This window comes from Citrus sinensis, chromosome 7 (assembly GCF_022201045.2).
Source record: "Citrus sinensis cultivar Valencia sweet orange chromosome 7, DVS_A1.0, whole genome shotgun sequence".
Lineage (NCBI taxonomy): Eukaryota > Viridiplantae > Streptophyta > Magnoliopsida > Sapindales > Rutaceae > Citrus > Citrus sinensis.
In genome coordinates, this window is record NC_068562.1 from 27,619,843 (window position 1) to 27,646,948 (window position 27,106).

The 27,106-nt window shown below is 34.8% G+C and overlaps 2 protein-coding genes across 4 annotated transcripts; both read left to right on the forward strand.

The window, feature by feature from the left end:
* The first annotated feature begins 4,057 nt into the window (after positions 1 to 4,057).
* On the forward strand, positions 4,058 to 22,216 carry LOC102609837 (probable inactive receptor kinase At5g10020). Of its 3 annotated transcripts, XR_008056523.1 has the most exons (4): positions 4,058 to 5,435; positions 7,418 to 9,085; positions 19,066 to 21,017; positions 21,145 to 22,216. XR_008056523.1 is itself a non-coding variant. In XM_052444450.1 (3 exons), exons 1-3 carry the CDS (start codon positions 4,499 to 4,501, stop codon positions 19,614 to 19,616), a joined length of 3,156 nt encoding a protein of 1,051 aa, XP_052300410.1. In that variant the 5' UTR covers positions 4,058 to 4,498; the 3' UTR covers positions 19,617 to 22,216. The 3 variants fall into 3 exon arrangements, 2 of the variants coding, with proteins under 2 accessions (XP_052300410.1, XP_006493859.1); XM_052444450.1 differs by having other exon boundaries at positions 19,066 to 22,216; XM_006493796.4 differs by lacking the exons at positions 19,066 to 21,017; positions 21,145 to 22,216 and adding an exon at positions 9,668 to 10,466 and having other exon boundaries at positions 4,072 to 5,435.
* On the forward strand, positions 20,654 to 21,802 carry LOC107174720 (uncharacterized). The gene has a single exon (XM_015525835.3). The coding sequence runs from the start codon at positions 20,654 to 20,656 to the stop codon at positions 21,800 to 21,802; it is 1,149 nt and encodes a 382-aa protein (XP_015381321.1).
* Positions 22,217 to 27,106: the final 4,890 nt, after the last annotated feature.

The window sequence follows — 27,106 nt, forward strand, 5'->3', positions numbered from 1 at the left end:
TCTCTAAAAGAATTTTAACTATTTGTACTTAATATAGCCCCTCCCCCCAAAAAAACCCTTACATAAAATATAGAAATCATAAAACTTTCTAAATATTTGTCATTAAAGATTGAGTTTGAACTTGTTTTTTATTATAAAAATTAAAGTTTATAAAATCCTTTAGGTCAACGTAACCAAATTTACTAACATATCTTTTTTTTTTATATATATTTTTATACAAAAGAATAAGAGCCAGTTTGGTATTCTGTACATTTTAAAATAATTGTTATTAGTTGTGCTATAAAAATAATCAGGTGTGAAAAGAATCAATTAAATGTTTGGTCAAATTTATTTTAAAGGTGCTATGAATTTTAAAAGCAGTTTTAAAGTAATCATATATGTTTGGTAAATTTTAGTGTTAAATTGCTGCAAAAATATAAATGACTAAATTAGACATAATATTAAAGAAAATTTTTCTAAACGTTTACTTCCATGTACATAAAATATTTTTTATTGTGTACATATAATAATTAATAACTAAAATAAATATTTATATTATTAATTTTATTATTTTATTTTATGATCTTAATATAATTGGTAATAACAATATCTCTCTATAGTTAATGATTTTATTTCTTAATTAATAAGGATAATTTTAGATTGTTATAATATATATGAGGATATATATGAAATTATATTAAGTGTAAAAATAATTATGAAAATTAAATTTTGACAAGGTGATTTTACTACAAAAAATTTATAAAAAAATTATCAAATACTAAAATTAACTTTTTACTTTGTAAAATTACTTTTAGCTTCTAAAAACACTTCCAAATGGGACCTAAGCCTAGTATTATTTTCAATTAGATTTAAGTAATTATTCTTTATTTGAATCTGTCGTCAATCAATCACAAATATCTTTATTTAATTGACCACTCGAATTTGAATTTAGAAAAGATAGAGGATGAAATTTTAATTTATGCTTTACCCACTCCTCCACCATTTAAAAAAAATCACAAATATTTTTAACAAATATCAAAATTAGTGTATTTTTTTTTTCATTTTCAAACTATTAATTCCAGGCTCCGTTCAAGTACGATAAAGCCCTTCGTAAATGAAGGGTTAAACCGTCAAAGCGGTAGAGGTTTGATTCTATTTCTAAACAGAAAATGCCACACTAATTTGATTAATTAATGATTTCATGTTTAATCAAATCAATTGGACAGATCTAAACAAATATAATAATAGAGCAATTTTGTCTGGCATCCAAAGAATAATTAAAAAATTTGAACGAATAATTTTTCCAATCAATTTGTGACGTGAATTATTAAAATATGCAGATTGTTTTCAACTTTATTTTTCTGTTTCTCAGACAAAAATTCCTCCGAATTGAATGCAATAATCCCATTTATTATTGAATCCTACAAACGTAAAAGAAGACAAATGAAAGAGAATTATGTTTAAAAGTGGAGGTGTCACTGTCAACCGTGTCATGCAATGCCGATTTGCCAAAAAAATTAGGTTTGTTTGTGCTTCATGTTGAATTTATTTTTTTATTTTTTTTAAGATAAGAAAGATAGGTAAAACTTCGGATTGATAGGTAAAACTTCAGATTGAATTTTCAATTTCATATTTGGTGTGTTTACTTTTTAAATTGGAAAATCAAAATTATTAACAACGTTTGTTTCTCAAAAATATAGAGGTGAGAATCGAAATTCGAATCGTAAGATCCACCCGAGTTTGGCTAAGGTTTGGAATCAATCTCTCATTTTCAAGAGTGACGATTTTGCTCCCAACAAAATCAATAACTCCAATCTTGTCCTTAATTAAAAAAAAATGTGATTACTTGAACGAATCAATTTGTTGCTGATGAGAAGCAGAAGCCATGATTATTACATGCTCGTTGTCAAACGCAACAGAGCCGGTTATCACATCATCGTCGTATGTGATGCAGATCGTTAGCCTCATGCCACTGATCATTGTCGGTTGCATACAGTACCTGTTAATTGTCGCTACCACTCTCCGAACTTCGCTGCCGCTTGCCGATTCTCCAGTAGCTGCCGCCGCTCGCCGGTGATTTTTTTTTGTTGTTGTTATTATCATTAAATAATAATAATCATTAATATTTGCTTTTATTGATATAAATATAATAATAATAATTATCACATGTATTATTATTATTATTGACGATAATTATTAATAACAATAGAAAATAATAATAATAATCGCTATAGTAAATAATAATAATGATAATAACAATTAACTAAGAACATTTTAGTAAATTAAAACTATCCATTCCTATTTTGAAACAAAGTAAACACATTAATATGAATACAACACATTCTAATTTTAATTATTACAGTTCAAGTAAATAACTTATTTTGATCTCCATTCTCCATCCCCATTTCAACACATTCTTCGTTTAGTAAATTCCATATTGTCCGAAGAATATAAATTTATGTGTTTATTAAAAAAATATATTTAAAAACCACTTAACCTTGAAGACATTCCTGTTGAATTTATGTTGTGCTTGATTTATAAATCGACTTGGTATACAACCCATTAATCCAATATAGGAGGTAAGAATTATCTTTACAATATTTACAATATAGGAGGTAAGAACAAAGATGAATAATATTTATTAGCTATAAGGATATAATTTATTTACATTGGTTAAGATTTGGTCGAGCTATAAGCAGCTGTACTCTTGATATTTAAAATAATGTTTGGAATCCTAATATTTGAGTTCTAATCTAAATCTTAGTCAATGTTGCATGAAACTATTTGATAATATAATAGAGTAATAAATAATTTTAGATTCATCATCTAATATATAATTGAGACATAACATTACTGTAAGATTGATTAACTTTTTAGGAAGGTTTCAAATGAAATTATACCTACATACTATAATAGATCTTATTTTTCTTTTTTCTTTTTAACTTAAACGAGATAGGGGATATTATGAGTTATATAATTGTCAGCCAATACAAAATACCGAATGAGTCTTGTAGTTCTCTTGTGTCTAAATTTGCAATTAGCAATAAAACCAGTTGGTGATACACCATATATAAACTAATTGCCATATACAAATATCGGATTTACTTGCCATATTTATCATAATAACAATCTTAATATGGAAATACATTTAATTGCATGCCAAAAAAAGAACAAGTCTTACCGGAAATTTCTTAGTGTTCTTCTAATTTTACAGACACTAACTTATTAGCTAAAATATCATTAAAGGACCTCAAAATTTTCGTGGAACGCGAGAGTGGTCTCCGATTATTGACTATACTCTACTAGTAAAAATAAATTGTTGAATTAAAATTTTGATATTAATCTTAAACTAAATACAATTTAAAAAAAATTATTGAATAAAATTTTGATGTTAGTAGACAATTTAAATTATAATAAGATATTTAATCCTACCTTAATCATGTGAAAATAGAGAACATTTATCCGATAAATTTTGAACTAATTTATTAGTCCTAACAAGTACACGGCCTTTTTTCAACCAAGATCAAATATATTTAAGTTGGTAAAGATCTACCCTTGTTTCAGGTAGAACGAGTCTCCGAGACCCTAGGACATTGGCTTCCTAATCCCCCATTATATCCAAACATACCCTTAACGATCAATTTCACGCGCCTTCTTAAAATTCATAATGAGGATGAAAGTGTCATTAAATATCTATGATGATTTTATAATAATTTATGGCAGGTATGATATTATTTTTCAAAAATCATGTTTTTGAATTTTTTTAGAAATTGAACTATGATGTCTGTTTTGAAACTTCAAAATATCCGTACTTTTAAAATTATGAAAAGAAAATAAATAAAACATTTGAAGTGAGAGAGAAATGGGACAAAACTTGAAAATTTGTAAAAGCAAATGTTGATATTTTTAAAACCGTGATCGTTTCCTAAAGTATCTAGATTAAATTTGTTTCTGCCATTTTTTTGTTTTCGGAAAATAGGAAATAGATTTCAACGTTCTTTCTAGGAAACTTGTGTTGTATTTGTCTATTTAAGACAGAATTTGGGGACCGAAACGAAAAAGAAAAAAAAAAAGAAACCAGGCCAAGTTGAAACCACTTGACGCCGTCAACAAACGGTGAAGACCCCGCTCGCAAGTCGCAGTGAAAAAGAAAGAGAAAAAGACAGTGGAAACACCAGCACCGAGCAAGCAGCAGCAGCAGTAGCAATCAAAAATTAAAAAACACAAACAAATAATAACAAGCATTAAGCAAGCATATCAAAACTTGTCCTTTACAGCGTGTAGTTACTCTGACTCGTACCCAACAACCAGACAAACACAAAACACTCCTCTTCTCTCTTACTCTCTGCTTCTTTCTTCATCTTCTTTTTCCATTTTCAATGGAACCCTAGTTTCTCCAATTTCTGATACCTTCACTAGTTCCCAATTTCTCGGGTTTCCCACCCACCCAATGCCTCGTTCTTAACTGGGTCTTGCTTATTTTTTCTATAAAAAAAAAAAATCAGTTTCGGTTAACTAAATGACTCTGCATCTTTTTTCAGTAGCTTTCTTTTTCTTCTCACTTCATCTTCTGTTCGTCGTCGTTTTGGGCTCCGAATCTGAACTCGGATCTTTAATCGAGTTCAAGAAGGGAATCCAAGACGACCCGCTTGGTAGAATCCACTCTACATGGAACATTACGTCGTTGCCTGACACGAAATCGTGCCCCGTTTCGTGGACCGGCGTCAGCTGCGACCCGGAATCCGGTTCGGTGGTCTCTATCAACTTGAATGGATTGGGTTTAAGTGGAGAGCTGAAATTCAACACTTTGATTAACTTGAAGTATTTGCAGAATCTTTCTTTGTCGGGTAATAACTTTACTGGTCGGATAGTACCTGCATTGGGATCCATAAGTTCGTTGCAGTACTTGGATCTGTCTAACAACAAGTTTATTGGTCCGATCCCGGGCCGGATCACGGATTTATGGGGATTGAATTATCTTAATTTGTCGATGAATGGTTTCAAAGGCGGGTTTCCAGGTAATTTGAGGAATTTGCAGCAGCTGAAAGTGTTGGATTTGCGTAAAAATAAATTATGGGGCGATATTGGTGGAATAATGAGTGAGCTTAAGAATGTTGAATTCGTTGACTTGAGTTTTAATAGGTTTCACGGAGGTTTAGGAGTTGGTGCAGACAATGTTTCGAGTATTGCTAATACGTTGCGTATTATGAACTTGAGTCATAACGTGTTGAATGGAGGATTTTTCAAGGGCGATGTTATTGGGTTGTTTAGGAATTTGGAGGTTTTGGATTTGGGTGATAATGGGATTACTGGTGAGTTGCCATCTTTTGGGATGTTGCCGAATTTGAAGGTCTTGAGGCTGGGGAGTAATCAGTTGTTTGGAATGATACCAGAGGAGTTATTGGAGAGTGTGATTCCAATTCAGGAGTTGGATCTCAGTGGCAACGGATTTACAGGTAACCAAATAAAGTTTAGTTTTTTTTTTTTTTTGGGAATTTGTTTATAAAGATATATATTTTGTCTAGAGCAATTTCTTTGCAGGGCATTGTATTTATTGGTGGAATATTTAGCCAATGAATGTTCTCATTTGACTATTGCCATAAGTAGAATGTGTTATGATATAAATAGTCATGTTACTGATGTTGTCCACGATAGGGATCTAGAATTTCATTTGCCATAGTTTTTTCGTACGAAAGTTGTGTTATATACCCAATTTTGATGAAAATGTCTGGCTTTATGTTAGTTAACCGTACTTTAGAAACACTTGTTAGTTGTGTAGATGCTTAAGCAATAATAGAAGTTTGGAGTGAAAATATGTTGTAAAAGTTCAAGAAAAATAGCCTGGACTTTTTTGGATTGCATCGTTTATGTGACTGAAATTTGTGTAGACGAAAGAGGCTTATTTAAAACTTCTGATGTGTTCAAAGTTCAATATGAATTTATGTTAGAACTAAGAGGAAATAGATTCTATGCTGTTTTAAGGACACATAAGGCCTCCATGTTGTTATTTTTGGTTGACGTAGTGAGATTTTTAATGGGCAGCATTGGGTGGACATTTTTTGACTTGGACTATGGTTACCGTGAATACCTGGTCAGCTTTCTGATTGCTGACATTCATCTTGCTTGGGAATCTGTCTCACTAGCCATGGTCAAATTAATTCAAAATGGTGCAGAGGAGATTTTCCATAAAGGCGAAAAGTTGTGACAATGAGAGAATAGTTGATAAATTTGAAAAGTTGTGACAAAGATAAAATAGTTGATAAATTTGAAGCGTATAACGAGGCAAAAGGAAACAGAGCCATATGTATTTCACAAAAAAGAGATCTTTTACGGGCCTGCGCAGCTATAGTGTGTTGTTCTTGGAGTTGATTCGGTATCTGTGATCAATCAAGATTGAGTCGCTAAAATTGTTGGTATCGTGGCAGATTCTCCATCATATCGAATGGATATAGTTGCGAACTTTGAACATCAAGAACTATGTCCCTGTTCTTATTCCCTGTATGTTGTGTAAAGCAAAAATCTCCCTCTGGATGCCTGTGAACCACATGGCTATTTAGAGAAATCAAAATACCATGGATCCCATATTTCTTGGAGAAGATCTCAGAATCCTGTCAGTGTGGTCCTTGAAAAGATGGATCATTGATGTTTATCTTCATTTGCTATTTGGGGAGGCCTCTAAATTCTCTTCTCTAAATGTTATATGTTTCTTTGTGCCATAGGATGACCCTGAACTAGCAATGTAGATTTGTTAGAAACATTAGAATGCTTTGAATTGAAGAAGTGTGACCTAAGTTTTAGTGTTTATTTATTCCTCCGTGAACAATTTTACTTGAGTGGCTTTGAACAGCAGATTTAATTGCTCGATAAACTCATTGACCATGAACAGAAGAAATCCTTGCAATTTACATTGCTCTCTAGCTCACTCCTGTCTTTTCATTTTTCCCTTTACCAGTAGAATCTTTTAAAATATAGCCATATTTTGTGTAGTTTATAAGTAGATTTATGTTGGTTTATATTTTGATTGATCCTGGGTATTTCTATATTTTTGGATGTGTGAATGGTTACAGTTTCTTCTGGAGAAGAATGCTAAATTTACTGTTGATCCTGTGTCAAGTATTGAAATATTTTGGCACTTATTTTTTTAATGTATAAAAATAACGTATTGCACATACAAGGAGCTTCTACTTGTTTTGGTTATTTGCATTGCAAATATGTAGTTCAGTTATGTATTCTCACTTTTCATGTCTTGCTTATACCGATAAGGATTAAAAATATTGTTCATTATGATGTTAGTCGTGTCCTAGTTATATTGGCTGAAGACTATGGTATTTACAACAACAAACTTTGAGCAGTTGCCTGTTTGCAGTTCTGTTATTCTATGAAATCGCCGCATTTTTGTTTGATCGAAGTATCTAATATTCTCAAGTCATTTGTACAGGTTCAATTCATGGAATTAATTCTACGACGTTAAGTGTTTTGAATCTATCATCAAACAGTTTGTCAGGCACTTTGCCCACTTCTTTGAAAAGCTGTGTAATCTTGGATTTGAGCAGAAATATGATCTCTGGTGACATCTCCGATATGCAGAATTGGGAAGCCAATTTGGAGATTCTTGATTTAAGTTCAAACAAATTGTCTGGGAGTTTACCAAACTTGACTTCTCAGTTTGATCGATTAAGTACATTCAATATCAGGAATAATTCTGTAACAGGCACCTTGCCTTCTCTACTGGAGATCTCTCCGAGATTGGTCACTCTTGATGTGAGTTCGAATCAACTAAAGGGGCCCATTCCTGATAATTTTTTCTCCTCAATGGCCTTGACAAATCTGAACCTTTCGGGAAATGGTTTTAGTGGTGCTATTCCTCTTCGAAGCTCACATGCAAGCGAATTATTAGTTCTCCCTTCTTATCCACCTATGGAGTCTCTTGACCTCTCCGGTAATGCCTTAACAGGTGTCTTGCCCTCAGACATTGGTAACATGGGGAGACTGAGGTTGCTGAATCTTGCAAACAATCACTTATCAGGAAAGATGCCGAGTGAATTGAGCAAACTTGGTGCCTTGGAATACCTTGATTTATCTGGAAACCAATTCAAGGGTGAAATACCCGATAAGCTTTCATTGAAACTTAATGAATTTAATGTGTCATATAATGATCTATCAGGCCCTATTCCAGAAAATTTGAGGAACTTTCCCAAGTCTTCATTTCATCCCGGAAATGCTTTGTTAATCTTCCCAGATGGTGTGCCATCATCAGCAACTAATTCTCAAGGTCAGAATTCTGCTAGAGGGAAACATCATAGTTCAAAAAGCAGTATTAGAGTAGCGATAATTGTTGCCTCGGTTGGAGCTGCTGTGATGATTGTTTTTGTTTTGCTGGCCTATCATAGGGCTCAACTCAAAGAATTTCATGGAAGAACTAAATTTAGTGGCCAAACCACGGGGAGAGATGTTAAGGAAGGAAGATTTCAGCGGCCTTCCCTTTTCAATTTCAACTCAAATGTTCAACGCCCACCAAATTCCTCGAGCTTCTCAAATGATCACTTGCTTACTTCAAATTCAAGATCATTATCTGGGCAGGCAGAGTTTATAACAGAAATTATTGAGCGAACTGAGGGAGGGGCTCCCAGTTCAGCATCTATGAATCCTAATTTGCTTGATAATCATCCTGCAACTTCTGGAAGAAAGTCGTCTCCAGGTTCCCCATTGTCTTCCTCACCTCGTTTCATTGAGGTCTGCGAACAGCCTGTGAGGTTGGATGTGTATTCACCAGATCGGTTGGCTGGGGAACTGTTCTTCCTGGATGCTTCACTAGCATTCACCGCTGAAGAATTATCTCGAGCCCCAGCAGAAGTGCTTGGCAGAAGCAGCCATGGAACTCTCTATAAAGCCACTCTAGATAGTGGGCATATGTTGACTGTGAAATGGTTGCGGGTGGGACTGGTAAGACATAAGAAAGAATTTGCTAAGGAAGTTAAAAAGATAGGATCTATGAGGCATCCAAATATTGTTCCATTGCGCGCATATTATTGGGGGCCCCGAGAACAAGAGAGACTTCTCCTTGCAGATTATATCCAGGGAGACAGCTTGGCCCTACATCTTTACGGTAAGAATTCTAAGGGCATTTTTATCTTGTCTTTTAATCATCATTCCCTACCAACTTTCTGGAGTTCTTTTGTCATATTCCAGCCAACCTTGTGTTATAAGTATTGTTTAAGTTCTGAATGAAGATGCTTTGCTCTAAATGCATGTTGATGTTGCATGGTGTATCGTTTTTCTTTACTATGTAGTGTGACATTCATGTCAAAAATGGTTTAAATAAATGTTGGATGTCATTATCATGGCAAATCTAGTTAAGAAGGCTTGAGAGCTTGAGTCCGATTTGGCATATTAGGTTTTCGTTAAGTTATTTGCTCGTTTTGTTGAACCTTCGTCAGTCCCAATCCCCAGGGTGTATGTCATATACAAGCTTCTTGAATATGGTCTTTACATAGAGAGCCTCTATTTCTCTAATGGGCGACATTGCAAGCTGTGATGAAGTTGGATAGTTTTACCATATTGGTTTAACTTTCATTTTACTTGCTTTCATGAGGAATACCGTTTTTCCTAGTAGATATATATACACGTGCTTCATAATATACATGAACTTTTATTTTTTATTATTTGATCCGCATATGTGGCAATGCAGAGACTACTCCTCGGAGGTACTCCCCATTGTCATTCATTCAAAGACTAAAAGTGGCTGTGGATGTTGCTCAATGTCTGTTATACCTTCATGATAGAGGCCTGCCACATGGAAACCTAAAGCCTACAAACATACTCCTGGCAGGTCCTGATTATGATGTTCGCCTCACGGATTACGGTCTACACCGCCTTATGACCGCAGCTGGCATTGCGGAGCAGATACTGAATCTGGGAGCACTTGGGTACCGTGCCCCGGAACTCACTACTGCATCAAGGCCAGCTCCCTCATTTAAGGCTGATGTGTATGCACTCGGTGTAATCCTAATGGAATTGTTAACAAGAAGAAGTGCCGGTGACATAATATCTGGCCAGTCGGGAGCTGTGGATCTCACCGACTGGGTTCGGCTCTGTGATCAAGAAGGGCGTGGAATGGACTGTATCGACAGAGACATTGCTGCCGGTGAAGAACCCTCAAAAGCAATGGATGATTTGCTAGCCATATCTATCCGGTGCATTCTCCCTGTAAATGAAAGGCCTAACATCAAACAAGTCTATGATGATCTCTGTTCTATATCTGCATGAAATTTTGTACATGTGTCTTGGAATTATTTTTTTACCTTGTTCCTTGACCAATCCTTGTTTTTTTATCCCCTATTTTTTTCCTCCCATTAATTGGTTTCTGGCCTTTCGATTACAGGCTAATCATCTACTCTTTTGTTTTTTTTTTGGGTCTCACCGAAAATTTTCTTGTAAAGAAACATCCCCATTGATTATTTTAACAGTGTTTTGAGTTTGATCCTCCATTGAAAATGGTCTGAGTGTGCTCACTTTGTTCAATGACAGGAGAGGCATCATAGTTCCTTGTGCGAAACAAAGGGGCAAAATTTCCAAAATTATTTGCACATTCTGCAATATTCATTCTGTTTTCTTGTTACTCATCTAATTATTGATCTAAACACTGTTCATTAGCCAATCGAATCTAGCATTCTTGAGATTTTAAGGCACGTTCTTTTGATTATTACAATTAGAGCTCAATGCAAGCCCAACAGGTCAGCAGAGGAAATGATGATAAAATAAATTCTCTCAACCAAACCGGAAACTCGATCGCTTCAACGAAATTATGAAAATAATAATAAGAAATGAAATTTATAAAAGTAATTATAAAAATTATTTGAAAATAAGTAAATAGTAAAAATCATCTCGTACTCAAGTTCGATTAATAACATAAAGAAAGAAATTTTTTTTTGGATGAGATTTTTTATTACGTCCAAGTTTTTTTGCAAAAATAATAAAATAATAAATATTTATTTTCCGTTATAAATAAAAGTAAAATGTGAGGCTCCATCGTTTTAAGAATAGACACATAAATCTTACACAAACCAAAATGATATTTGTATTTATTAAAACTTTATTTTAAGAAGTTTTTGTGGCTCTTTTAATAGTGTTTGCATTTTTTTTTAAAAATAGACAAAAATTTTACAATTTTTTATTTAAAAAACAACTTTATGCATTTTCTCTCCACTTCTCAAAAAAAAAAAAAAAAAAAATACAAATGCTCTGTAGTTGTGATGGAGAGAATCAGAAAATGAAAACCCCGGAGTCGCTTTGATGGCCTAAACCCTAATCCCCGTGTCCATTCAAAACAACCCCAAAATGCAGAGAATCAATTCGTCTCCAAATTCCCAAAACCTTGCAATCAAATCCCTTTTCTCATTTTTCTCTTCGCTTTCGGAAACCCAAAATTCAAACGCATTCCTCCTCAATTACCTAACAGAAACCCTAAACATTCCCAAATCACGAGCCCTTGTGATTTCAAACAAATACTCTTACATTAAGTCACCCGAAAAACCAGAAACTGTGCGTCAATATTTCCATAACGTTGGATTCTCAGATACCGAAATTCAATTGGCAGTTAGTGCATCACCCCATATTCTCTTCTCTGATGTTGACAAAACCCTAAAACCAAAGATTGAATTTTTCCAGCACCTTGGTCTTGAGGGTTCTGATTTGGGTAAGATTATTTCCAAAACTCCAAGTATTCTAGCTGTTAGTTTAGAGAAAAAATTTGATTCCAATTGTTGAAATTCTTAAGAAAATATTAGTGAATGATACTAATGATGAATATCTCATCCGTGTTGTTAGTAGATGGAACGGGATTCTTAAAATTCACCCTGAGAAATCGGGGTTGCTAAGAAACATTGAATACTTCAGAAATTGTGGCATTGTTGGGTCTCAGCTGTCAGTGCTATTGGTGAGGCAACCTAGGCTATTTTTTTATGAGGAATTGAAACTTAGACACCTTGTTTCACGGGTTTTAGATATGGGATTTTCAACCAAATCGAGGATGTTTGTTTATGGATTTCATGCACTTAGTTGCGTGAGTGAAGAAACATTTGATAGAAAATTGGAATTGGTTAGGAGCTATGGATTTTCCAAAGAAGAATTCATTGAAATGTTTCGAAAGGCACCTGGTATACCTAAGTTGTCAGAGGAGAGGTTAAAGTTGGGACTTGAGTTCTTTCTGAAAGAGATTGAATGTGAAAAGTCAGTGTTGGTTCGCGTTCCGATTTGTTTAGCATGTAGTATTGAAAATCGGGCAATTCCTCGATATAGGGTTTTTCAAATTATTATGTCCAGGGGGATGTTGAGGAAGGAATCTAGTTTTCCTTCAACACTGCTTTTAAGTGAGAAAAACTTCTTGAAGAAGTTTGTGTTGAGGTTTGGAGATGATGCAGAGGAGTTGTTGCTAGCTTACAAGGGCCACGGTTTGGGCATAAGTTTGGGCATAAGTTAACTATCGCCTATTGGAATCTTTGAGTCATTAGCATTAACTGTTTCAATGAGAGTTGCTGTTCTATTTCGAGATCAGACAGAGAAGGATTTGAGAGTGTAGTTAAAAGTTGATGAACAAGGGGAAATCTCCAGTGGTTTCACTTAATGAGGTTGCATGAGAGTTTGGCGAAGGTTCACTGGCCGTTCTATGTGGTAGCATATAGAAGAAGAGATTAAAGCCTTGAACGAGAAGTCAATTACCCTTAAACAAGCAAAAGAAATTTTGAGAAGCGTAAGTTCTGGTACTAACATCAGACAAGTCTAATTTTATGATATGTGTATCTATTTGCTAGAGAATTTGTACAAGCATAAGAAAGTTTCCCTACTGCGGTAAATGATTATGGATATATTCCTTCAAAATTGTTTTGTCTCATGGGACGTTGTCTGTATGCACATCATTTCGATCTCTTAGATCATTTTAATTTTCCAAATTATTCCTATCCTAGTCGCAGTAGAAAGATAAGACTGAACCAACTGAATTGTTTGTGAATGCACCCTGACTACGAAATTTTTGGGCAATAACCAATTTTGCTCGTGCCAGCTAGCAAAAAAGAAGAAATTAGGAGAGTGGGGTTACAGATTTTTTGCACGTGCTTGAAAATTAAGCAAATTTAGGTTATTCTACGTGTTTTGTTCTGGCATAGGTTTTTTTTATATTATTATTTGTGAAATTTTTTCCTTATTCTTTTTACCTTTAAACAAATGTTCAATTTGGTATTGCAGTGCTGTAATTCCTAAATCATAGCAGCTAGCTCTAGAAATAAAAATGTATAGTGTTTGGTAAAATATGATTTTTAAGTCATAATTGTGACAAAAATAGTAAGGGTATTGCAACTCTCAAAACTGAAACACACCTGTCCCCAAAATGCCCAAATTCCAAAAGCTTTGCAATCAAATCCCATTTCTCATTTTTTTTCTCCTCTTTCGGAAACCCAAAATTCTAACACATTCCTCCTCAATTACCTCATCGAAACCCTAAAAATTCCCAAACCACGAGCCCTTGTAATCTCAAAAAAAATACTCTCGCGTTAAATCCCTAGAAAAACCACAAATTGTACGTCAGTTTTTAGTAAAATGTTGGATTCTCTGATACTCACATTCAAGTGACAGTTAATGCAGAACCCCGAATTCTATTCTCTGATATTTGACAAAACCCTTAAACCAAAGATTGAATTTTTCCGGCATCTGGGTTTCATGGTTTTTGATTTGGGTAATTTTGTTTCCAAAAATCCATGTCTTTTAACTGCTAGTTTACAGGAAAAAAAAATGATTCCATGCATTGAAGTTCTTAAGGAAATATTAGTGAATGATACTAATAATGAAGATACCAACGAAACATTGAATTCTTAAAAAATTGTGGCATTGTTGGGTCTCAGCTGTCAAATTTATTTTGTAGTGCAACCTAGGCTATTTTGTTATGAGGAATTTAGACACCTTAATTCACGGGTTTCAGATATGGGATTATCAACAAAATCGAGGATGTTTGTTCATGGATTGCATGCACTTAGTTGCATGAGTGAAGAAACATTTGATATAAAATTGGAATTATTTAGGAGTTATGGATTTTTCCAGCGAAGAGTTCGTTGAAATGTTTAGAAAGACACCTAAAATTGATTAGGTTCTCCGAGGGGAGGTTAAAGACGGGGCTGGAGTTCTGTTTGAAAAAGATTGAATTTGAAAAGGCAGTGTTGGTTCGTTTTCCTATTTGTTTAGCATGTAACATTGAAGATCGGGTGATTCCTCGATATAGGGTTTTTCAAATTATTATATCAAGAGGGATGTTGAAGAAGGAATGTAGAATGCTGCTTTTGAGTGAGGAGAATTTCTTTAGGAAGCTTGAAGATGATGCAGAGGAGTTGTTGCTAACGTACGAGGGCCACAGTTTGGGTTCTTCTTTGAAAGAGGAATCTTGATACAATTATACAAGTTTCAATATGCTAACTATGGCCTATTGGGTCTTTGGGTCATTAGCATTAACTATCGTAATGAAAGTAGTTGTTTTGCCCCCACACAAACTCTCAATGTTGTTGTATTTCGAGATCTGACAAAGAAGGATCTATGTGTAGTCGATAGTTGACGAAAAGGGAAATTTTTTTTACATTCAATGATGCCCTTCGTTGATTTTCGCTTGATGAGTTACGATGAGAGTGTTCGTAGACAGTTCACTGGTCGTTTGGTGTGTTAGCATGTAGAAGAAGAGATCAAAGCATCGAACCAAAAGTGAATTACCCAATGAACTAGCAAAAGGGATATTGAGAAGTGTAAGTTATGTTGCTAACATCGAACAAGTCTAATTTGATGATCTCTGTTCTGGTATAGCTTTAAAATTTGTACATGCCTAAAAAAGCTTCCCTGCTACGCATACAAATTATGGATTTTTCTTTCAAAATTTTTTTAGTAGAGCTCTTCGAGCTCTTTTTTTTTTTTTAATATTGTTATACATGATTGTTACTGATATTACAATTAATGTTTACAAACAGATTATACAACTGAGACCTTTTTCTTGGCATGTACTCTTCTAAACCTCATTATTATTGGTATTACATCAGATATTACAATTAATGTTTACAAACAGATTATACAACTGAAGCATTCTTCTTGGCATGTACTTTTCTGAACCTATGCGTAGATTTTTTTAAATATTTTCTAATATTTGAGGGTGTCCATCCCACTCACATTTCTTGAGAAAGAAATTGTTTCCACTCAATTATTTAAGAGTAATGATACAGCCACAAACTCTTGTACAAACTGACGTGGCATTAATTCATTGGTTGAATGAAAATATAAATTAATAAAAACAAATCATGTGGGCCAAGTGATATTTAATTCAACCAATCTTATCATGCCACATCAGTTTGTACAAAATAAGTTTGTACAAGAGTTTGTGGCTGTATCATTACTCATTATTTAATAATTAAGGGAGGAATGAAACTAACCTCCATAATGCTTTTATGGAGGCTCGAACCCCTTACTCTCAACATTATAAGTGTAAGGACTCTCCGTCAAAGGCCCATTGGTGCTATTCGAGCTCTTTAGTTTGTCACATCAGACCCTGACGGCCCATATCTATCTGCATACCAATTAAATCTCTTATGGTGCATTTATTAAATGAGAATAGAAATGAGATGAAATCAGAATGGGCAGAAATCAGAATGGATTGAAATGAGAGAAGAGAGTAGGAATATAAATAAATTTTTTACTTGAACTATAAGAATCAGAATCAGAATGAGATGAATTGTTATTAATGTGTTTACAAATGAGTTAAATTGTTACAAATTATTAAAAAATCTTTAATTAATTATTATTATAATAATTATTTTATATTTTAATTATCGTGAATATCTACTCAAGAATTACTATTACTATTACTATTAGTATTATTATTAATTATTATTAATAATATATTAATTTATGAATTAATTATAAATTTTTTATCATTGACAATGAAGATAATAATAATATTAACATTAATAATTTATTAATTATAATTTATCATCAAGAAGAAGCGAAGAAGAAGTATGAGGAAGAGGCTAAGTCAGCCGAAGAGCTCATTAATGACAAGAATGAAACTTTCACCCTCACTACAAAATACTTGAGCCATAACCATTTCTTGCTGAGATGGAAGAAACAAGAGACACTGTTGTTATAGTTTAATTTTTGCATGTGCTTGAAAATCATGCTAAATTATTGTTATTCTCAATAGGGGGTTGATTGTGGAGTCATGCACCTGATAGTGCCAGATTACATGCGTTTACTTTTCTTTTCTTTTCAAAAAAAAAAAAAAAGATTACATGCGTTTCTCATTGGAAGATGTGGGCTCTAGCTCTACTGCTCAATTCCTCCCCATAAAAGTTTAACACGTGTGTAGTCGCGCACGTGATCGCGCTTCTCACAATTGGACCTGGTATCACTTGCTAGTAAATCTTGAAGGGAATCTCTTAAGTTGGCATTTAGCATTTGCTAATGTTTTGGTAATGTTTAAACAAGAAAACAAAAATAAGCCTTCAATGATCTTCTTGTTGTGTCTATTTTATTTGAACTGTAAATCTGCCCTTGCCCTTTGCAAGTTGGTTTTAGTCTGCTTGTCACGAATCAATCAACAAACCTGTGACATGAAAGTTTGAAATTAATCATTAATAGACGTGTCAACTGCGAAAGTGGCGATTTTTAAGCGCTATCGCCGCCATCGGTCCTGTAAAACTACCCGTGTTGAGGAACATTTTGGTCCGTAAAAGAGTTTTTGGCTATATAATGAACATTTGGTCAAATTTGCCGCCGTAAAAACCCTTCACCCTTCTTCTGTTTTTTGTTCATTTAAACCCTAGAAACCCCAGTCTCTTAAAAGCCAAAACTGAAAACACCGCTAGCCCCAAAATGCGGAGACTCAATTCATTTCCAAATACCCAAAACTTTGCAATCAAATCCCTTTTCTCATTCTTCTCTTCACTTTCGAAGACCCAGAATACAACCCCCATCCTCCTTAATTACCTAATCGAAACTCTAAAAATCCCCGAATCACGAGCCCTTGTGATCTCAAACAAATACTCTCACATTAAATCCCTAGATAAACCGCAAACTGTGCGTCAATTTTTCCACAATGTCGGATTATCGGATATCCACATTCAGCTGGCAGTTAATGCAACACCCACAATTCTATTCTCCGATATTAACAGGACCCTTAAACCAAAGATTGAGCTTTTTCAACGTTTGGGTTTTGTGGGTTCTGATTTGGGTAAGTTTGTTTCCAAAAATTCATTCCTTTTTTGCTGTTAGTTTGGAGAAAAAATTGATTCCATGTGTTGAAATTATTCAGAAAATATTAGCGGATCGTACTACTAATCAAAATTTGATTGTGTTGTTAGTAGATGCAACTGGATTCTCACAAGGGACCCGGAGAAATCAGGGCTATTAGGAAACATTGAATACTTGAAAAGTTGTGGCATTGTTGGTTCTCGGTTGTCTACTTTATTAATGAGGCAAACTAGGCTATTTTGTTTTGAGGAATTGAAACTTGGACAGCTTGTTTTGCGGGTTTTAGATATGAGATTTTCAATTAACTCAAGGATGTTTGTTTATGGACTGGATGCTCTTTGTTGCTTTAGCGAAGAAACATTTGATAGAAAATTGGATTTATTTTAGAGTTATGGATTTTCCAAAGAAGAGTTCATGGAAATGTTTCGGAGGGCACCTGGAATACTAAGGTCGTCTGAGGAGAGTTTAAAGTCGAGACTTGAGTTCTTTCTGACAGAGATGAATTTAAAAAGTCGGTGTTGGTTCATAATCCGGTTTGTTTAACGCTAAGTATAGAAAATCAAGTGATTCCTCGATATAGGTTTTTTCAGGTTTCAATGGCCTTCCCTTTTAAATTTCAACTCAAATGTTCAACGCCCACCAACTTCCCCGAGCTTCTCAAATGATCACTTGCTTACTTCAAATTCAAGATCATTATATGGGCAGGCAGAGTTTATAACAGAAATTATTGAGCAAACTGATGGAGGGGCTGCCAGTTCGGCATCCGTGAATCCTAATTTGCTTGATAATCATCCTGTAACTTCTGGAAGAAAGTCGTCTCTAGGTTCCCCATTGTCTTCCTCACCCCATTTCATTGAGGTCTGCGAGCAGCCTGTGAGGTTGGATGTGTGTTCACCAGATCGGTTGGCTGGGGAACTGTTCTTCCTGGATGCTTCACTAGCATTCACTGCTGAAGAATTATCTCGAGCCCCTGCAGAAGTGCTTGGCAGAAGCAGCCATGGAACTCTCTATAAAGCCACTCTAGATAGTGGGCATATGTTGACTGTGAAATGGTGGCGGGTGGGACTGGTAAGACATAAGAAAGAATTTGCTAAGGAAGTTAAAAAAAAAAAGATCTATGAGGCATTCAAATATTGTTCCGTTGCGCGCGTATTATTGGGGGCCTGGAGAACAGGAGAGGCTTCTTCTTGCAGATTATATCCAGGGAGACAGCTTGGCCCTACATCTTTACGGTAAGAATTCAAAGGACATTTTTATCTTGTCTTTTAATCATTATTCCCTACCAACTTTCCGGAGTTCTTTTGTCATAGTTCAGCCAACTTTCTTTGTTATAACTATTGTCTGAGTTCTGAATGAGGATGCTTTGCTCTAAATGCATGTTGATGCTGCATGGCGTATCGTTTTTCTTTACTCTGTAGTGTGACATTCATGTCAAAATGGTTTAAATAGATGTTGGATTTCATTATCGTGGCAAGTCTAGTTAAAGAAGGCTTGAGAGCTTGAAGCGGAGTTGGCATATTAGGTTTTTGTTAAGTTAATTGCTCGTTTTGTTGAACCTTCCACAGTCTCAACCCTCAGGGTGAATGTCATATACAAGCTTCTTGAATATGGTCTTTACATAGAGAGCCTCTATTTCTCTAATGGGGGACATTGCAAGCTGTGATGAAGTTGGATAGTTATATTGGTTTAACTTTCATTTTACTTCTTTCATGGGGAATAACCGTTTTTCCTAGCTGATTTATATACATGTGCTTCATAATGTACATGGACTTCTCTCTAACATTTTGTATTATTTGATCCACATATGTGGCAATGCAGAGACTACTCCTTGGAGGTACTCCCCATTGTCATTCATTCAAAGGCTAAAAGTGGCTGTGGATGTTGCTCGATGTCTGTTATACCTTCATGATAGAGGCCTGCCACATGGAAACCTAAAGCCTACACACATACTCCTGGCAGGTCCTGATTATGACGTTCGCCTAACGGATTACGGCCTACACCGCCTTATGACCCCAGCTGGCATTGCGGAGCAGATACTGAATCTGGGAGCACTTAGGTACCGTGCCCCGGAACTCACTACTGCATCAAAGCCAGATCCCTCATTTAAGGCTGATGTGTATGCACTCGGTGTAATCCTGATGGAATTGTTAACAAGAAGAAGTGCCGGTGACATAATCTCTGGCCAGTCGGGAGCTGTGGATCTCACCGACTGGGTTCGGCTCTGTGATCAAGAAGGGCGTGGAATGGACTGTACGGACAGCGACATTGCTGGTGGTGAAGAACCCTCAAAAGCAATGGATGATTTGCTAGCCATATCTATCAGGTGCATTCTCCCTGTAAATGAAAGGCCTAACAGCAAACAAGTCTGATGGTCTTTGTTCTATATCTGCATGAAATTTTTTACATGTGTCTTGGAATTATTTTTTTACCTTGATCCTTGACCAATCCTTGTTTTTTATCCCTTATTTTTTCCTCCCATTAATTGGTTTCTGGCCTTTCGATTACAGGCTAATCATGTCTCCCTTTTTTTTTTTTTTGGGGTCTCGCCGAAAATTTTCTTGTAAAGAAACATCCCCATTGATTATTTTAGTAGTGTTTTGAGTTTGATCTTCAATTGAAAATGGTTCCAAGTCTCAGCGTGCTCGCTTTGTTCAATGACAGGAGAGGCATCATAATTCCTTGTGCCAAATAGATGGGCAAAATTATTTGCTCAGTTTTGCAATATTAATTCTGTTTTCTTGTTGCTCATCTAATTATTGATCTAAACACTGTTTAATAGCAAATCAAATTTAGCATTTTTAAAATTTGAAGGCACGTTCTTTTGATTATAATAATTAGAGCTCAATGCAGGCCCGACAGGCCAACAAAGGAAATTATGATAAAATAAATTCTCACAAGTAAACCGGAAACTCCTGGAAACTCGATTACTCCACCAGAAATTATGAAAACAATAATAAAAAATGAAATTTCATAAAAATAATTATAAAAATTACTCGGAAGTAAGTAAATAGTGAAAATCATCTGGTACTCAAGTTCGTTTAATAACATAAAGAAAGGTTTTTGTTTATTGGATGAGATTTCTTATTACATCTAAGTTTTTTGAAAAATAAAAAAAATAAAAATTTATTTTCCATTATAAATAAAAGCAAAACGCGAGGCTCCATCGTTTTAAGAATAGACACATAAATCTTATATAAACTAAATTTTTTTTTTCAAATAGACAAAAATTTTACAATTTTTTATTTAAAAAACAACTTTATGCATTTTCTCTCCACTTCTCAAAAAAAATTTAAAAAAAAATACAAATGCTCTGTAGTTGTAATGGAGAGAATCAGAAAATGAAAACCCCGGAGTCGCTTTGATGGCCTAAACCCTAATCCCCGTGTCCATTCAAAACAACCCCAAAATGCAGAGAATCAATTCGTCTCCAAATTCCCAAAACCTTGCAATCAAATCCCTTTTCTCATTTTTCTCTTCGCTTTCGGAAACCCAAAATTCAAACGCATTCCTCCTCAATTACCTAACAGAAACCCTAAACATTCCCAAATCACGAGCCCTTGTGATCTCAAACTCAAACCGATACTCTCACATTAAGTCACCCGAAAAACCAGAAAATGTGCGTCAATATTTCCATAATGTTGGATTCTCAGATACCGAAATTCAATTGGCAGTTAGTGTATCACCCCAAATTCTCTTCTCTGATGTTGACAAAACCCTAAAACCAAAGATTGAATTTTTCCAGCACCTTGGTCTTGAGGGTTCTGATTTGGGTAAGATTATTTCCAAAACTCCAAGTCTTCTAACTGTTAGTTTAGAGAAATTGATTCCATGTGTTGAAATTCTTAAGAAAATATTAGTGAATGATACTAATAATGAAGATTTCATTCGTGTTTTTAGTAGATGGAAATGGATTCCTACAGATAAATCAGGGTTGCTAAGAAACATTGAATACCTCAGAAATTGTGGCATTGTTGGGTCTCAGCTGTCAGTGCTATTGGTGAGGCAACCTAGGCTATTTTGTTATGAGGAATCAAAACTTAGACACCTTGTTTCACGGGTTTTAGATATGGGATTTTCAACTAACTCGAGGATGTTTGTTTATGGATTGCAAGCAGTTAGTTACCTGAGTGAAGAAACATTTGATAGAAAATTGGAATTATTTAGGAGCTACGGAATTTCCAAAGAAGAGTTCATTGAAATGTTTCGGAAGGCACCTGGTATACTTGCATCGTCGGAGGAGAGGTTAAAGTTGGGACTTGAGTTCTTTCTGAAAGATATTGAATTTAAAAAGTCGGTGTTGGTTCATAATCCGGTTTGTTTAACGCTAAGTATAGAAAATCGAGTGATTCCTCGATATAGGGTTTTTCAGATTGTTATGCCAAGGGGAATGTTGAATAAGAAATTGAGTTTTGGTTCAATGCTGCTCTTGAGTGAGGAGAACTTCTTGAAGAAGTTTGTGTTGAGGTTTGGAGATGATGCAGAGGAGTTGTTGCTAGCTTACAAGGGCCACGGTTTGGGCTCTTCTCATAAAGAGAATCTTGAGACAACCATATAAGTTTCAATAAATTAACTATCGGCTTTTGCAATCTTTGGGTCATTAGCATTAACTATTTCAATGAGAGTTGCTGTTCTATTTCGAGATCGGGCAGAGAAGGATTTGAGAGCGTAGTTAAAAGTTGATGAAAAATGGGAAATCTCCAGTGGTTTCACTTAATGAGGTTGCATGAGAGTTTTGGCGAAGGTTCACTGGCCTTTCTGTGTGGTAGCATATAGAAGAAGAGATCAAAGCATTGAACGAGAAGTCAATTACCCTTAAACAAGCGAAAGAAATTTTGAGGAGAGTAAGTTCTGTTACTAACATCAGACAAGTCTAATTTTATGATATGTGTATCTATTTGCTAGAGAATTTGTACAAGCATAAGAAAGTTTCCCTGCTGCGGTAAATGATTATGGATATTTTCCTTCAAAATTATTTTGTCTCATGGGACGTCTGTATGCACATCATTTAAATCTCTTAGATCATTTTAATTTTCCAAATTATTCCTATCCTAGTTGCAGTAGAAAGATAAGACTGAACCAGCTGAATTGTTCGTGAATGCACCCTGACTACGAAATTTTTGGGCAATAACCAATTTTGCTCGTGCCAGCGAGCAAGACAGAAGAAATTAGGAGAGTGGGGTTACAGATTTTTTGTACGTGATTGAAAATTAAGCAAATTTATGTTACTCTACTTATTTTGTTCTGGCATAGGTTTTGTTATATTATTATTTGTGAAATTTTTTTCTTATTCTTTTTACCTTTAAATAAATGTTCAGTTGTTTGGTAGTGTAGTGCTGTGACTCTTAAATCATAGCTGCTAGCTCTAGAAATAAAAATTTATAGTGTTTGGTAAAATATGATTTTTAAGTAATAATTGTGACAAAAATAGTACGGGTATTGCAAACTTTTCATCAAATAAATGTGGGACAAAATCACATAGCCGTGGTTTTTCAATGGTACTGAACTAAATTTAAATGTGCTTCCCAAAAGTTATCGATTTGAATCTGATGGAGTACTTTTTTTGCACATCATCTTTAAATCTACATCCGTATTATCAAATTTGAGAGATCTAATTTGTAACAATGAATAACTTAAAATATGCTCAAACTAAATAACTTGAACGTCAATGCTATTCACGTTTACCATTGGAGAATAAACTGTAAATTATTTTTCAATTATGTCAAGACATTGTCAAATTGTCCATTTGTGCAAAAATCAAAAGCAAGAATGTGTTGGATTTTTTTTTTTTCCTAACGAAAAATACTGTAGGAATGATAAGAGATTTTTCTAGGGGTGGACACGATTCGGTTCGGTTCGGATCGAAATTAAGTAGAACCGATTTAAATCAGTTATTTTATAAAAAGAACTGAATAAGAACCAAACTCAATAAGAACCGAACTCAAACGGATCAGTTCGGTTCGGTTCGATTTTTTCAGTTCTGGGCCTATTTTGAATTTTCAAATTTTTAGCCCATTGGACCTTATGAATGTAATAATTTTTTTCAACAATTAGTTCATCCTAATTTCATTACAAATATTAACAATAAATACAAAGTATTCAAAACACATTTTATCACTAATATCTAACTAACTATTAATAAGATACTCACAAAATATGAAATATTAAAATTTCAAAATACATAACCAAACTCCAATACTCTATCTATATAAACATAATCATAATGTTGTAAAGGCAAATAAAAATAACAACTATTACAACTTACAATATAAAATAAAAAGAAAATTTAGAAACAAACGCCAACAAGTTTATGTACTCCTGATTGTGTGATTGGGGTGGGTGATTTGGATTTGGTTTTGATTTTGAATCTTTGATTTTAGCTTTAGGGTTTATTTTGGGGGAAATGAAGATTTACGAAATTGTAACGTATATATACTCCGAATTGTGTGTATGCAAGTTTATGTTAGTTATCTTACACAATCAGTTAAAAATTAATACATGTTGATTTGAATAAAATCTAAAAATAATTCGGTTTTTCGGTTAAACTAAGTGAACCAAATACCGAACCGACATTTCATTTTTTTATAAATGATATATTTTGATTTTTTTAAAAATAAAAACCGATCCGAATTAGAAAAAACCGTCGGTTCGGTTCGGTTTTTTTAAGACCACGGTATTTTTTTGCCCACCCCTAGATTTTTCCATAAGAAAAACCCAAAAAGATACGCAAATTATATGTACTCTCTCCTCTTCTTGTCCTTATAGAAAAGGAGAATCAAGGAGTTTTGGCTATGAAAAAATAAAAATTTGGACAAAATATGCCGCCTTCTGATGAAATCCTTAATTCTACTTATTTCCTGTTCATTTTAAGCCCTCAATCTCTCAAACTGAAACACACTTGTCCCCAAAATGCAGAGAATCAATTCATTTCCAAATTCCAAAAGCTTTGCAATCAAACCCCATTTCTCATTTTTCTCTTCTCTTTCGGAAACCCAAAATTCTAACACTTTCCTCCTCAATTACCTCATCGAAACCCTAAACATTCCCAAACCTCGAGTCCTTGTAATCTCAAACAAATACTCTCGCGTTAAAGCCCTTGAGAAACCACAAATTGTAAGTCAGTTTTCGCAAAATGTTGGGTTCTCTGATACTCACATTCAAGTGACAGTTAATGCAGAACCCCAAATTCTATTCTCTGATGTGGACAAAACCCTTAAACCAAAGATTGAACTTTTCCAGCATTCGGGTTTCATGGGTTCTGATTTGGGTAATTTTGTTTCCAAAAATCCATGTCTTTTAACTGCTAGTTTAAAGGGGGAAAAATGATTCCATGCATTGAAGTTCTTAAGGAAATATTAGTGAATGATACTAATAATGGAGATATCTTTCGTGTTGTTGGTAGATAGAACGGGATTCTTACCGATAAATCGGGGTTGCTAAGAGACATTGAATTCTTCAAAAATTGTGGCATTTTGTTATGAGGAATTGAAAATTAGACACCTTAATTCACGGGTTTCAGATATGGGATTATCAACTAAATCGGGGATGTTTGTTCATGGATTGTGTGCACTTAGTTGCATGAGTGAAGAAACATTTGATATAAAATTGGAATTATTTAGGAGTTATGGATTTCTCCAGAGAAGAGTTCGTTGAAATGTTTAGAAAGATTGAATTGGAAAAGGCGGTGTTGGTTCGTTTTCCTATTTGTTTAGCATGTAACATTGAAGATCGGGTGATTCCTCGATATAGGGTTTTTCAAATTATCATGTCAAGAGGGATGTTGAAGAAAGAATGTAAAAGGCTGCTTTTGAGTGAGGAGAATTTCTTTAGGAAGTTTGTGTTGAGATTTGAAGATGATGCAGAGGAGTTGTTGCTAACGTACGAGGGCCACAGTTTGGGTTCTTCTTTGAAAGAGCAATCTTGATACAATTATACAAGTTTCAATATGCTAACTATGGCCTATTGGGTCTTTGGGTCATTAGCATTAGCTATTGCAATGAAAGTAGTTGTTTTGCCCCCACACAAACTCTCAATGCTGTTGTATTTCGAGATCTGACAGAGAAGGATCTGTGTGTGGCTGATAGTTGACGAAAAAGGAAATTTTTTTACATTCAACAATGCCCTTCGGTGATTTTCGCTTGATGAGTTAAGATGACAGTTGATATGACTGAATAAAGTGGTGGGATAAGTATAAATTGTGGGGATAAAAATTCATTAGAGAAAGGGTCGGATAAGGATGGGCTATCAAGATAAGTTTGTTGGGGAAATAGTTTAGACTTTGTGTTTGAGTAGGAGTGTGTAATAAAGCTGACTCTACAATAACTTTTTATTATTTATATGTATCTGACAAAAGTAGAGGCGTGAAAGACAACTATCTTAATATTTCAATTTCAAGAAAGAGGAAATCACCTTGGAAGTGGGATGCTAGTTTAATATTCTTGTGTTTTTTCTTCCAATTCATATCATTGGTATCAGAGCGGTTCATTCTGCCCTGAGTGAAGGTGATAATGGCTGATGGGACTATAACACAAGAGGTTCAACGCATAGATGAAGCTATTCGACAATTAAAAGAAAATTAAGATAGACAGGCTGCTGATTTGAAAGAGCTAAAGAAGACAACTACTGACATCAAGGAATTGAAGCAGATGATGAGTACCGTAATTACAAAGTACGAAGAGCTTGCTTCGTTCGTGACAGGGGACAACATATGTGAATCTTCTGCCAATTCCGCAAAATGAACTGAAGGGCACCGATAATACATTTCAACAAAATATGCTAAGTTGGATTTTCCACGGTTTGATGGTGATGATCCAAGTGGGTGGATTTACAAATGTGAAAGATTCTTTAATTTTTATGCCATAGAGGAAGATGACAAATTATCCGTGGCTTCTATTTATATGGAGGGAAGAGCTTTGGATTGGTTCCAAGGGTACGAAACCTCTAAGCCTAAGATCACTTGGAAGGGATTTATTAAAGATCTTATATTGCGCTTTAGTCCTAGGAGATATGATGATCCAGTCGGTCAACTCACAAAGCTAAGACAGTCAGGCACAATACAACAGTATCAACAGTAATTCGAGGCTTTGGTGGTCAAAACACAAGGTTTATTTAAAGAGTTTTTTGTGAGTTGTTTTGCAAGTGGATTACGTGAGGAGCTGCGGAATGGGGTATTACTATTTGAACCAACAACTTTAGTTTAAGCCATGAGTTTGACACGTATGCAGGAAGAGACAATGAATGCAATAGTTAGTCGTGTAAAGCTTTCCAATTCAAATGCGACCATTAAAACAAATCATATGTCAGACTAATTCGTCCATCCCAAGACCAACCTTAAAGAAAGAATACCCGCTGTACGGCGGATTTCACAGGCAAAAATGAATGAGCGAATGGCAAAAGGATTGTGCTACACTTGTGATGAAAAGTATTTTCATGGCCATCGTTGTAAAAAGTTGTTGTTGTTTATCATTGAAGGAGAATAGTCTTTTGGAGATGAAGACAAAGTTGGAGTTGTACAAAAAGAAATAGAATCAGAACCATCCATAGAAGAACTGACTGAACCCATAATATCCTCACATGCCTTGGTTGGTTTAAACTCTTATCAAGCAATACGAGTTAAAGGGTATATTAGCCGAAAGCCAGTGATAATACTTATTGACTCGGGTAGTACACATAATTTTCTTAACCCGGTGGTTGCAAAGCGGACAAGCTGTTTAGTGGAACAAACCAATCATTTTTCAGTGACTGCTGCAGATGGTGCACAAATAACAAGTTCAGCCATTTGCAAAAAAATGCAATGGGTTATGTATGGCACTATATTTGAAGCCGATATGAGATTGTTGCCTCTTGGTGGGTGTGACTTAGT